At 41.1% G+C, this 13,663-nt stretch overlaps 1 protein-coding gene across 2 annotated transcripts in view; it reads left to right on the plus strand.

Moving 5' to 3' along the window:
• The window catches only part of PRKG1 (protein kinase cGMP-dependent 1), a 1,242,412-nt gene that overhangs the window by 878,540 nt on the left and 350,209 nt on the right, over nt 1–13,663 (plus strand). For both annotated transcript variants that reach the window (XM_082721092.1, XM_082721091.1), the window contains exon 5: nt 3,987–4,050. In XM_082721092.1, the coding sequence (XP_082577218.1) occupies nt 3,987–4,050 (64 nt within the window). The remainder of the gene's footprint in view (nt 1–3,986; nt 4,051–13,663) is intronic.

The following is a 13,663-nucleotide window of genomic DNA, read 5'->3' on the forward strand; positions in this document are numbered from 1 at the left end:
AAAAGTCAATGCCATGAAGGCAGGGTGGAAGGATCTTTTAGAATAAGAGACTAGAAGAATGTAACAGCCATAACCAATGTGTAGAATCTTACTGGATCCTGGTTTGAGAAGAAAAAACAAACCAGGAAAGACATTTTTGTACAATAATATTTGAATATGAAACAGATACTAGATGGTATCCAGAATCGAAGTTGATTTTCTGATTGTATTATAATGTATTATAGTTATTTAGGAACGTGTTCTTATTTTTAATAAGTGAATATTAGGGGTAAGGTGATATCTGCAACTATCAAATATTTCATCAAAATATCTATAAGCCTTTTTATCACTATACACGTAGGAAAAGACAAACAGGGTAGAGGAAACAAAGATGGTGACAGTTGCAAATCTGGATAGTAGGGATACAGGTGATTCTTGAACTATTCTTTCAGCCTTTCAATTTGTTCAAATGTTTTCATAGTAAAAATCAAAGAATAAAAAAAAATCAAAATATAAAAAAAATCAAAAAAATTATTTGTTAACAAATCTCATATTCTTAATACTATTCATATCCAAATCATTGTATAAAAGTATGTGGAACTGGTTTGAAAGTTGCATGAAAAGCTGCATGAGGCATTTGCTAATAATACTTTTACTGTAACCTGTGTAGCTCAGTGGGTAAGTGACGAGCTCCGTGTCCTTCTCATCATTCACCTACATCGAGTGCTATGATCTCAGGCAAATTTTCAAGGTGGTGCTTGTCAAATTTGTGAAATGGATTATTTCAGAAGGTGGTTGTGAAACGAACCTTCATGCTTTCTGTGATATCCCTAGCCTAGTGCCTGGCAAATAGAAAGCACGCATCTCATCTTAACTTATTGTCATTGCAAATACCAAGTGCTTACTTCAATCTGTTAGAAAAGCCAGTGGTGAGGCACCTGGGTCGTGCTGTTAAGTATAGGACTCTCAGAATTGGCTCAGGTCATGATCTTGGATTGTGAGACTGAGCTGTGTGTCAGGCTCCCCACCGACTGGGGAGTCTGCTTAAGCTTTTCCTCTCTTTCTGCCCGTTCTGCTCCCTCCTTGCCTCCCTCCCTCTCTCTCTCTAAAATGAATCTTAAAAAAACTTAAAAAGCCAATGGTGAAGCTTTACATATATTAAATCATGTCTATTACATTACATTCAAATGTGTTCTATAACTTCAGGCCTATTGAAAGTCCTTAGGGAGCAAAATGTTTTAATAGATATGTAAGATTTACTTGTAATTAGCATGCAAATAATTATAATTATTTTTACATACATTTAAATATCCTCCTCTGCTGTTGAAACATGTTCTCAAAGTTTGTCCTGATAATTATTTTGCCTTAAGTTTTCTAAATCATAAACAACTTCATCTTGAATTATATGTCCATATCAGTGGAATCTTTTGATGTATTTGGGAAAAATATAACCACATTTCATGGGTAGAATTCCAAATTATGAGTATTCTCAGTTCTTGGTGTTCAAGCTACTGGTAACCAATAATTCTTAAAGAGCAAATTATATGAGAGACCTTATGAAGTGTTTGCAGTAATAAATATCTTAAGATTTTAAAGATGGCTACAGAAGTGTTTTCAGAGCAATTTTCTAAAGTGGAGTTATTTATTTTTTAATTGATTTCTATTTTGTTCAATCTAGAAGTTCTCTAGTTGTTACGGATAGTTTTTTATAGTTTTTCTTAAAAATCACCCTTAATTTTTGTTAGTAACAAGTGCTGCTGAAGGCTGTGAGACATTTAAGTAGGAGATCATGAGATCATGATAAGTATACAATGGAACATTATTCAAGCATGAGAAAGAAGGAAATCCTGCAGTTTGTATTTGCAGCCGGGGATGGACCTTGAAGGCATTATACTAAGTCTACAGGCCAGACTGAGAAAGACAGATAGATTGTGTCATGTAAATGTGGAACCTAAATAAAAGTCAAGCTCAGAGAAAGATCCAGTAGAAAAATGGTTGCAGGGCGCTGGAGGGTCTAGGACACAGGAAAAGGCTAGTAAAAGAATACAAATTTTCAGCTGTGGTTTAGGATGAATAAAATCTGTATCTCATCTGTAATTCCGTGAGGATGATCTATCCCACTGTGAGTTATGCTAAAGGAGGACAACTGGAATGTTTTCCACCAAAAAACCCCAAAAAACTTGTGACCGTTGTGTTAATGAACTAGATGGGAAGCGCCCTTTACGATGTGTATCATAGCATGATGATGTACACTTTCAATATCTTCTAATTTTGTTATACCTCAAAGCTAGGGGAAAAAAATGAACTTGTAGAAGGTAATTTAATGTGCCCCCCTAAAACTTAATGTTTCCGTTTCCATTTAGTGTATTACATAGTCAAGCAAATATATATTTTTTTCATAGATAAGAACTCTGAGGAACACTGAAGTATTGTTGTTATGGCTTGGCATAGACATAGCCATTGTTGAAATAAATAGCGGAGCCCCTGTCTAAAGAAGGGGGCTAATTACAATGAAAGGAGAAAAACTCAGTTATAGTTTGTTTCCTGCAAATACCCACTGGGAGGGGGGCATTCTGTTGGTTCTTAGATCTTAGGAGACTCGGAGATACAGCTCATTAAAAGAACAAGGAAGGGCTAGATTTTTCAATCTGCATCACTTCGGGTAACAGCTTCTTCTGTCTTCCTCTCTTTCTGAGATAAGTTCCATCCAGCTGCTGAAATAGACTGCCTTCTGGAAATTAAAACCCACGTGGCCAAGGCTGCAGCAGTAAATCTGGTGGAGCAGATGGTCCTGGGTGAATTGTTCTACCTCTTTGTAAAACCCTGGGATTTTACCAATAGGCTTTACATTAAGTAATAGGAATCAGAGTGACAAATTAACAGAACTTCCATGCTTACATCCAAATAGTAGGCTGTGGCTTCTTTCATTGTTTCTTTCTAATCAAGCTGGAGTAATTTGCTAAGTCAAAAATCAGATATATAAACGTGTATGTGTTCATTTAGCATCCTCTCTCTATTCAAGCACCGAGATGGGATTAAATGGGAATTTAGTTCTATATCCCAGGTAGATTTTCCAGTGGTGCTTCACAAATTATGTGTTGATGAAGTGTTTTTTTTTTTTTTAATTTTTTTAAGTTTATTACTATTTCAAATATAAAATAACTCATGGGTTTATGCATTTAACATCACTCAGTATTTCCATTTGCTGGTCAGTGGGGGGAAAATAAGAGGAGGAAAGAAGAATTAATAAGTTTCCTGGTCTACCGAGTCTGTTTTTTTTCTCCACCCTGTCTGATCTGATCTTTCTAATTGTCACAGGAAGCATTCACACATCTATGCTTTCATAACTTTCCTCAGCATCCTCTATTGAGTTATTTGTAAATAATAGAAAACGCAGGGGTTAAACAAGACCGATAAATTTTTCTTCTTTTTGTGGAGTTTAAATCCTAACAGGGAGAACACCCAGGAACAAATACCCGATTAAGTATCTAATGACGGTATTAGCAAGGGATACAGGAGCTCATGGTGGGAGAACTTGACCTAGCTGGAGGGAGTTGGGGAGAGAGGAAGCTTCCAAGGTTGTTGGATGAATGCTTGAAGGTCTGAGATGGAGCTGTGTCCTAAAGCATGAGCAGGAGTTGGTCTGTAGAAGGACTTTTTGCCTGTGTGCTTGAGTGAGCATGCTTGTGCATGAGTGTCTAGAGGGACCCAGAGAGGCAGAAGGAACAGTGGTAGATCTGGTGACACAGACTGATAAGGAAAAAAGTGGTTTTCTGCCCATTATCACTGAGGCATCTGTGGTCCCACAGGTAATTATCAGTGGGATTTGAGCTCAGTTCTGTTCAGACTCCAAGTTCTTTCTAGTACAACATTCGTTTTCCTTGTTGGTCATCAAGCCATGCTTAAGTTATCTTTATCTGCAGGTTCTTTGTCCTGAAATGCATTTGCACGTTGCTGCCTTGTTTGTGAAAGAATGTTGCTTCAGCATCATCTCTTTTGTTTTTCAGTGTCCCAACATTCCAGAGCCTTCCTGAAGAAATCCTCAGTAAGCTTGCCGATGTCCTTGAAGAGGTAATTGTTTTTTGTCCTTGAACTTTTGGAGATGGGACATAGCCCAGCACAGCAGTGTGAAGACGAGTCATGTACTACAGAAACCTTGTAAATATTTTTATGCTCCAGGATGAGCTCTCTACTTGGCTTCAAATAAAAAGCACATCTGTCACTTATCCACAGTTAGAAATGTGCAAATCAACTGAGCGACAGAGGGAGGGAAACCTTCTTGTGGCAAATAGAGAATGTGACTTTGAATTCCAAGAATAGGAGCTAGAGTATTTCTCAACTATAGTCGGTAAACCAGGATTGCATTAATTACCCAGAATGCTAAAGCTTTGGATGAGCCAATTTACATCAGGGCTTAGTGGTTAGATACTGTTGTAGTAGTGTCTAAGTGTATTGGATACACCTTGGTTGTGTGCCTGCATGTAGGAAGATCACTGTTACTTATTCTCTGAACCTGCAGAGCTCAGGTGGTCTTGAGTGAGCTCAAAAGGATAAGGTCTCTGGTGCCATCAGAGACTGGGAAGGAAGGGTACTGGGGTGCAGTGCGGGTCGGTGAGGTGATGGGGGTGTAGTAGGAGCTGGAGGAAAGTTGTGATCCTTTTTCCTCAGTGATCCAGAATGCAAGGCCATTCTGAAAATGAGGAGGGGACAGAGGTATGAGAGGTTTGCGGGCCGATGAGAAGGCAGGAGAAAACGGAGGTGTGTTTGAACTAGAACAGTGTGATGGCCAGGTATGCTCCTGAGCCACTGGATGTTAACCAGCCAATCCTAAATTAAACAGGCAAGGACGAGTTCATTTAAGACTCGGGGACAGAGCTCAAGCTGGACTCTGCTGGAGCAAAAGGTGGCAAGAGTTTTCAGTGGGGCGCTGAGGTAGTGGAGAGGAATATGGTGGGATTCTTCCTGGGGGAGGTGGGGCAGTGTGATGAGGCCATTAGCATTTGCTCATCATTCCTTCTGGAAGTTGGGGTCCCTATTCCCCATAGATACATGGATGGGTGTTTGGCCAGGAAACCAGGAGTGGTGGAGGGAGAGAATGGGGAGCTGTGCAGCAGGTGCAGGCAGGATGGTGGAGGCTGACCATGGGAGATCAGCGGAGTGAGGAGGGGGAGGCACTCGGGGAGGAGTGGAGCCAAGAACAGATGGTGCATCAGGGGGTTTGAGTCTCTGGAGGCTGAAGAATTGTTGTAGGGGTGCGTTAACAGGAGTGAAATGTTTTTCTCTCTGGCTCCTCACCCTCTTGGTCATTCAGTGATCGCCAGAACCCGAGAAGTGCCTATATACACATTCTTCATTCCGCGCCTATGGAAGAGGGCTTTCCTATGATTCATTGGTCTCCCTTGTCAACTATGTGAATGCATAGTAAAGCACATTTGAGTCCTAGGTTCGGGTATAAAGAATTCACAAGAAAAAATACTGGCTGGATTTCTCTCTGAATGCCCCAATCCCTGTACCTGCAACCTCTTGGGGTGTAAAATTGTTTTTCCCAGTTCTTTTGGTTTTGCTTTCCTCGCTGAATACACTGAAGATCTGATGACCCTTTTCTTTTAAAACCAAGGAAGCTGAAAGTATACATTTACTAGACCCAATCAAACCCTACTAAAAAAAAAAAAAAAAAGAAAAAAAAATCTTTCAGTCATGTTCTTTCTTTTTCACATCTGTGGAAGGATCTGTATTTTCTGCAAAACAAGAGCTTTGGCTCTATAATAATTCTGACCAGAGAAATGGGTTTGCATGTTATGTCAGATTCTCCTAATCAAAAGATGCCTTAATTTACCTTGGGATGGATGGCGTGAGCCTTAGCATAGCCCACACCCTCAGTGCCTTGGAAGGCAAATGTGTGATAAAGTGCCCACATATTTGTCTTGAGGGCATGGAAATGAAGTCAACAGACAAAATGCAAGGTAGACCAATAAATAGACTACCCAATGCGTGAAAAGCCTTCAGCTCAAGTTGCATCAACAAGCGTAGTGAGAAATTAGATTAAACGATGTATCAGATGGAGTGCAGCAAATTTGGAAGAACAAAAGCAATACCAGTGTCACATAACATTAAAGGGAAATGTGCTTGCATAATAAGTGAGCTGTCTTTTTGCTGCAAATATCTTCAAGATGAAAGAAGCCCAGATTATCTTGAAAGGAAAGCAATATTATTATAGCTTTCAACAAAGAAGTTACAGCCTTGTTTGTTGGACAAATATTTATGGAGCCCTGCCACGTGCCAGGAATTGTTCCAAGCTTGGGGGACTCAGGCGGAAGTTCCAGCAGAGGTTACAGATGAGCACTAAGGAGGGAAAATAGCCTTGAGGGATGAAGCCACTCTGGACCAGTTCACCAATGGGGGACCTCTCTGAGGAGGTAATGTTCACACTGAGATCTAAGTGTAGATATGAGATACCATGCTTTCCGGGCAGAGGGGAGGGCAGACATGGATCCTAAAGTGGGGGAATCTTCCCTGTCCTTAATGCACAGAAGGAATTTTGCAGACTTGGGTCAGGGGAGTTAGGGATGGAGAGAGCTATCAAGTGTCACTGGTAGAGGAATGAGAACAGTGTCACTGATGACGTGGCTCAGGAGGTCCTTGAGGACACCGTGGGATAGTTGGGGCATCGTCTTCTGCAGGTGAAAGAGAAGCCCCGTGTGAGTCATTTCTGGTGCCGCCATCCCCTTTGTGATTTCTAGCACAGATGTACCCACTGGTTTGCTCTTCCCTGTGAGCTTCTAAATCAGAATCTAATACCCTCACTCCAATTATAGCAACTTAGTGCCCCTTTCTTCTTTCCTTTTATATCACATAGTAGAAAATTTTCCTCTGCATTTTGACTCTCTTGCCTTTTTAAAGAGACCTACATTCTCTCTAGGCCCATTGAGGAGTTGTGTGTAGGCATAGGTTCTTGGCAAAAAGCCTGTCTGGATGAAACAAAATAATCCCAGCATTTTCCTAAGTTGTGTTTTGCAAGACAGGTTGAAATAATTTATGTGGCTTTCTAATTATTCACGTTTATTATCACCATAATGCACTTTTGTCATCCCATACCTGACCCATACCTGAGCCTTAATACATACTGGATTGTTTTAGGTACTCCAAATACATGGTTTGCTACATAAGCCATTTTGTTGTTTGTAAAATAAATTAGAAGAGGATTTTTAGGAGCATGTGGGGAATACCAAGCTCTGACTTTATAAACTGATTTCATTGACCTCTATTATAGCCCATATATTATAGCAAAAAAATATATATATTTGTATTAGTCATGTGTTAGAATCTGTTCTGAGAACCTAAGAAACACCCGTGTGTAAATGAAAAGAACTGCAAAATTGTAAGATAGGATGTGATCTCTTCTTTATTACTCTAACAACATAACACACTTTCCTTCTCCTTTATTTACACATGATTAGTCATCTTGATGAATGACATATTTCAAATGGATGGGACCATTCCTCACTCATCTCCAATTGAGAAACCGTTCCCTTCAGTGCTTACCTATCCAAGCACAATGGAGAATAAGCCCAGTGTCTAATGTTCACTCAGCTATCGGGACTGCAGTGACACCTTTAAAGAAATTTACAAATAAAAACATTTCCTTATAGAAAACATGATCAATTATTAACCTGATTCAAAGCCATATCACAAAGAGTGCTTGAAGCTACTTAGGGTAGGAATTATGCTTTTCACCAATGAGGGTGAAAAACTTTAGATAACTCAAGGAAAACTGTACTTCATGGAAAATGCCAGATTGAAGAGCAAATCAAGCCAACAATTTCACTTTTCACCACTTGGCATAGCATAATTTCCCTTTATGTGAATAGAAGTGGGGCATGGGTACTATATTTAAATCTCTTGATTTTTAAATGGAAAATAAAGCACATCAAAACCACTTCTTTGCTTTTATTGAAATCCGTTTCATGTCCAATTCACTCATTAAAAAATTGGATTTGGTTGTCTTAGAATTAAAAAAACCTCTTTGCTACACTTTTAAAGCTCTTTACTTTGGGGTCTGCAGTTTCGTATGGTTGGATCTTGTGCACATTTGAACCTAAATAATAGGTTGTTTTGGTTTGTTTCCCTAGATGATACATTTATTTGTGGGTATTTTTAAATTTTTTTATTTTATTACTATTATTAATATTATTTGTATTGGATACTTGGACTATCATGGCCCTGACAAGGTCTTAGACAAATAATATTCTTTGGACTTCCTGAAAAGACAAAGTAAAAGTAGAAAAAAAAGGCAAGGATGAAATGTGTTCAGTCCACCATTACTGATAATATGGTAGAGAGCAAATAGCAGATTATATAGTCCAGGGAACATGGCTGGAGAAGGAGGTTAATGTAACAGAGTCCTCCCGACCCCCACTTCTTGCTGCAAGGTATGATGAGGTCTTTCACTGTTTCTTGGCCGTACATTTTCATGGTGGCATCTTCCCAGATCCTTGTGCATCTCTCCAGTTGAGTAATGCAGGGAAGGTCCTCTTTCCCTGGTAAAAAGCTCTCTTTTTACCACTATAAACAGTCCTAGAGTCTTCAGGAAAGAAACTGATGGAGCAGACAGGAACATTATTAATTCTTCTGAAATGTGTTGTAGAATTAAACTTTTCCTTCCCTTCCTTTAGGCCTGGCTCTTGCCATTCGAAGCCAAGCTGGAGGGAATTCAAAGACCAGTTCTTTCTCAATTGCTTTGGCATAAAGGATCTGAATTTGGAGATTGAATTGTTTAGTTCTTGCTGGTGTCTTCTGGGCCTTCCCTTCTGTGAGGCAAATAGCTCCTTTTGAAGGGGAATGACATGGATGGGGTGTGTGTGTGTGTGTGTGTGTGTGTGTGTGTGTGTATTGGCAGGATGTAGAGATTAAAACATAAAGAAAGAACTCTAATACTGATTTTTTTCACATCTTAGTCTATTATAGGAGGAAATATGGAATGGGAAAACATATTCACAAATCACATGCAATAAAGGACTTTTATTATTCAGGGCTCTCCAGAGAAGCAGAATGAATAGGATGTGTATAGGCCTTTTTTTCCCCTAAGATTTTATTTATTTATTTGTCAGAGAGAGAGAGCGAGAGGAGAGAGAGAGAGAGAGAGTGGGTGCACAAGCCCCCAGGTTGTGTATATGTCTATAGAGAGATTTGTTCTAAGGGATTTGTTCCTGTGACTGTGGAGGCTAGCAAGTTCAGACTCTCTAGGATGGGTTGGTGCTCTAGAGCCTGGAGGAACTGGTGTTGCCGTTCAAATCCAAAGACCATCTGCTGGCAGAATTCCTTCTTGGCGGGGGAAGTCAGTCTGTGGTCTATGAAGATCTTCTGCTGATTGGATGAGACCTCCCCCCCCCCTATAAAGGGAAATATACATGGGTCAAAGTCCACTGATCAAATCTTATCCACAGAAAACACCCTCAGTGAGAAATAATGTTTAACCAAATACCTGGACACTGTGGCCCAGCCAAGTTGATACATAAAATTAATCATCAAAGGACTTGTATCTATAATATATAAAGAACACTCACAACTCAATAATAAACACATAAGTAGTTCAATTTTAAGAGCAGCCCATGAGTGGTGCCTGGATGGCTTAAGCGGCCATCTCTTGCTTTTGGCTCAGGTCATGATCTCAGTGTCTTGAAATTGTGCCCTGAATGGCTCTCTGCTCTGCAGGGGTCTGCTTGAGATTCTCTCCCTCCCTTTCCCTCTGCCCCTTGTCCTGCTGCTGTGTACGCATGCACGGTCTCTCTCTCTCAGATCTTTTTTTTTTTCTTTAAATATTTTTATTTCTTTATTTGACAGAGATCACAAGTAGGCAGAGAGGCAGGCAGAGGGAGAGGAAGAAGCAGGCTCGGTCTTCTGAGCAGAGAGCCTGATGCGGGGCTCGATCCCAGGACCCTGGGACCATGACCTGAGCCAAAAGCAGAGGCTATAACCCACTGAGCCAACCAGGTGCCCCTCTTTCTCAGATCTTTAAAAGCAGCACATGACTTACATGAGTAGACATTTGCCCAAAGGAGATATGCAAAAGGCTACTAAGCACATATAAAGATGTTCAACATTAATAGTCATTAGGGAAATGTAAATCAAAACCATGAAGTTATACACTTCACATGCACTTGGATAGCTTAAAAAAAAGACAGGTGATAATAAATGTGGATGTGAAGAAATTAAAACTAATATGTCCCTGGTGGAGTGGTAAAATTGTGTAGCCTCTTTAAAAATCTGACCACACCTCAGAATGGGAAATGTAGTGTTACCATGTGATGCGTACATTCTACTCTTATGTATTTTCCAAGAGAACTGAAAATAGACATCCACACAAACACTAGGACACTAATGTCCATTGCAACATTATTCCTAAGAGCCAAAAAGGAGCAACCCAGATGTCCATGAATGGATAAATCAAACATGGCAAACTCATACAAGGCAATGTTTTTTGGCTGAACAAACAAGCTGAGCACTGATACTTGGTACCATATGGATGATCATGAAGGCATCATGAGAAGAAAAATGCCACACATTGTCTGATTCTATTTCAAAGAAAGGTCTTTTCTGGACAAATTCTATTTGTCTCTTGTAGGCCAATCTGTAGAAGCAGTAAGTAGATTAGTGCTAGACCTGGGAGGATGAGGGGCTTCTGGTGAGCGACTGTCCAGAGTATGGGTCTCTTTTCACAGTGATGATGATATTCTGAAGTTAGATTTTGGTGATAGATTAGATTAGATTAGATAGATCTGAAGTTCTATTTTGGTGATTGCCTAAGTCTTCAAATATCCCGAAAACCGTTGATTTATATACTTTAAATGGGTGAATTTTATAATGCATGAGCTGTGTCTTAAAGCTTTAAAATAAATTTAAAAGAGAGAAGAATAGAAGTAAGGGATGGCAAGGATGTGGTGGAGTGTGGACCGTGTTGCTAGAAACAGAGTAAGACCACAATGGCAGTAACTTGGAAATTTGCCCTGGAGAAGACTTGGGCGGGGAGAGTATTGTTTTCCTTTTTAAGTAGACCCCCACATTGTCTGTGTTAAAAGGATCAGTTGCTCAGGTCTCTCAAAATGGTGAGATTTTCGCAAACTATTGAACCCATCATTCGTGAATGTCTCACAAAGGCACAGGACTAGCATCCCGCCCTGCATTTTGTAGCGTTGCCATGGTCTTCAATTATATAACAAACATGAAATCATTAACCCTGTAAACACATCATGTCGGGTGCTGAGAGCAATACTTATGGACCCCTTCCACATATTGGTGCCTATAGAAAATACGTACTATACAGATACAGCATGGTTAACGGGGGAGCCTGCTCGGGGCGATTGCGTATCTGAGTCCTCCCGGGCTCTCCAGCTGCAAGGCTGAGTGGATGCTGGTGATGCGTGGGGACCTCTGTGGTTGTTATAGCCTTGGGAGAGTCACAGGGCGTGTGACCAGTATCCGGCCCCAGATGTCAGTAGTGCGGACATAGAAAGTTGGCCGCAGTTCATAGCTACGACACGCTTGGGAACTCTGCCATAGAATGATGGGAATAAAGTAGGGTGACAGGAGAGTGCCCAGGATGGGTGAAGGGTTTTGGCCAGGGTTGTTAGGAAACTTAGCCCTGAACTTGGCCAGGGTTGTTAGGAAACTTAGACCTTGAGTTGACAGCCTCATGAATGACCTGAGTGGCAAAATAGAGTCCAAAATGGGAAGTATTCACAGAAATAGTACACATTTGGAAAGCTGCAGTGTGGAAGACATGCAGTCGAGACGTTGTGGGTCGTTACGTGTTGACTGGGTTTCCCAGCAATATAGACTGCTTCTGCTTGGCTGGGACTCTGTCAGATCTGCATGCTCAGTGACTTTTGTGTTCCGAGGCTCTTTTCCTCGTTGTGGGGAGTTTCTTGTCCTGCATCTCTTGAACGATTTAGCTATCAGTATGTGGAGGACAGAAGTGCGCATTCATGGCTTTCCTTAATCTCAGTTCTGTGAAGATCTACTCCCTTAGACTGTAAGTTCCTCAAAGGCAAGAACTTGGTATTTCTTTTCATTGGGTGCCTGGAAACAGCTGACAAAAACAGCAATGCTTTCTACGGACCCCTGCTGACTGCGGTGCTGGACTGGGGTCTTCTGCAAGATGCCATCTGAGGTAAATACCATTAGATGTACGATTTTCAAATTCTAGCTAGCGATCCGAGGCTCAGGCGCTAGGGCTGGGTAAATGAGGTGTTTTAACCCATTTGGTCTGATGCTAGAATCCACACCTTTCCCAGCTATCCTCCCTTGCATTTTGGAAATTTGTGGATTAAATGAAAAAGAAAAAAAAAAAAAAAAAACACTTGCCTCCAGCCCCCACTCTTTCTTATAAGTAGGAGATGCTTCCTTCCGAAAACGTTTTCTTGTCTTTTTTTCTTTTTTTTCTGTGAGAGATAATTTTTCTCCTAGTCAGCGTTTTTAATTTATTATGACAGGAATCCATTTTATGCTAGCCACAGACTCTGAAACAAGGCCTTTCCAGTCATTTTCTCATCAGGATATGTGTGCTTTGCTCCATGCCACTGGTCATTCATTAAAATGTATGTGCGCCGCACATAGGAAACCAATCTGTAATAAATCAGCTTTCCAGAAAACGTTCAGAGAAAAGTGCCTGACATGATTGCTGCATAAGGATATTCAGACCTGCTTGGGACTTGGGATCTGCTGCCATGTATGGGGCTTGTAAACAAGTGGTGAATTTGCGTGAAACTACACAATAGGAGCCTGCCTTCAGCGTATGTGTGAGATCCCATTTGCAGAATGCCGTTTGATAGTATCCGTATAGATCACCATGAGCCCTGGGTTCCTTTCACAGAGCATGGTGAGAACCCGGTCTGAATTATAAACTGCTCTAATTACAAAAGAGTAAGATGCAAGATCTTCGGCTCTTTTTTCTTTCTTTCTTTCTTTCTTTTTTTTTTTTTTTTTAAATCTGTGGCATCTTTGTAGTTTCCAGAAGACCTCCTTCAGGGACTTGGACACAGTAAGCATCCGAGTCCTTCATGGATGAGGAGTGCATGCCACTTGGGCTTAGAGCACACTAGGAAGAAGCAGAAGATAAGAAAAATAGTTGGGGTCTCAGCTGTAGTCCCCAAATACAGAGCTCACCTGTAATGGGGTTTCTCAGGCAGCTGGGAGCAGCTGGGAGTGTAGCCATTCCATCCCAGATCTCCCCACACCTTGGGCTGCGTGTGCCCCTGGGAACCCACGCAAGACAGCCCCCTGTTCCCTGCAGAGAAGGCATCCTGCGGTCTGTGAGGCCAGCGCCTGCAAGGCCTTCTGCGGGTAGATAAGCCTCGGAACCGGGGCAGGCAGTGTATCAGGCAGGCACATTTATCAAATGTCAGGCAGTCTTAATGAGGAGGAAACGGACCAGCCAGGGCTCCGGGAGGACTGCAGCTGTGTAAGAGAGAGGCTCCTTCTCGGCGTCCTATGCCCTGCCTCTTGTCTTAATTATTACAGGATGCTATCAGTGAGCTTCTCTGAGCTCTCTGGGAAGAGCTACCATTCTTATTTATTACTTACACCTAAAAATTATTACTTTAATAAAGGCAACAAGATCTGTCTTCTAAATAGACCTGCCATGCAGTGTCGTTGTTCTTGGTTTTGTGTGGTGTTGTGCAGATCAGAA

This window comes from Mustela nivalis (assembly GCF_964662115.1).
Source record: "Mustela nivalis genome assembly, chromosome: 2".
In the NCBI taxonomy this organism is placed as follows: Eukaryota; Metazoa; Chordata; class Mammalia; order Carnivora; family Mustelidae; genus Mustela; species Mustela nivalis.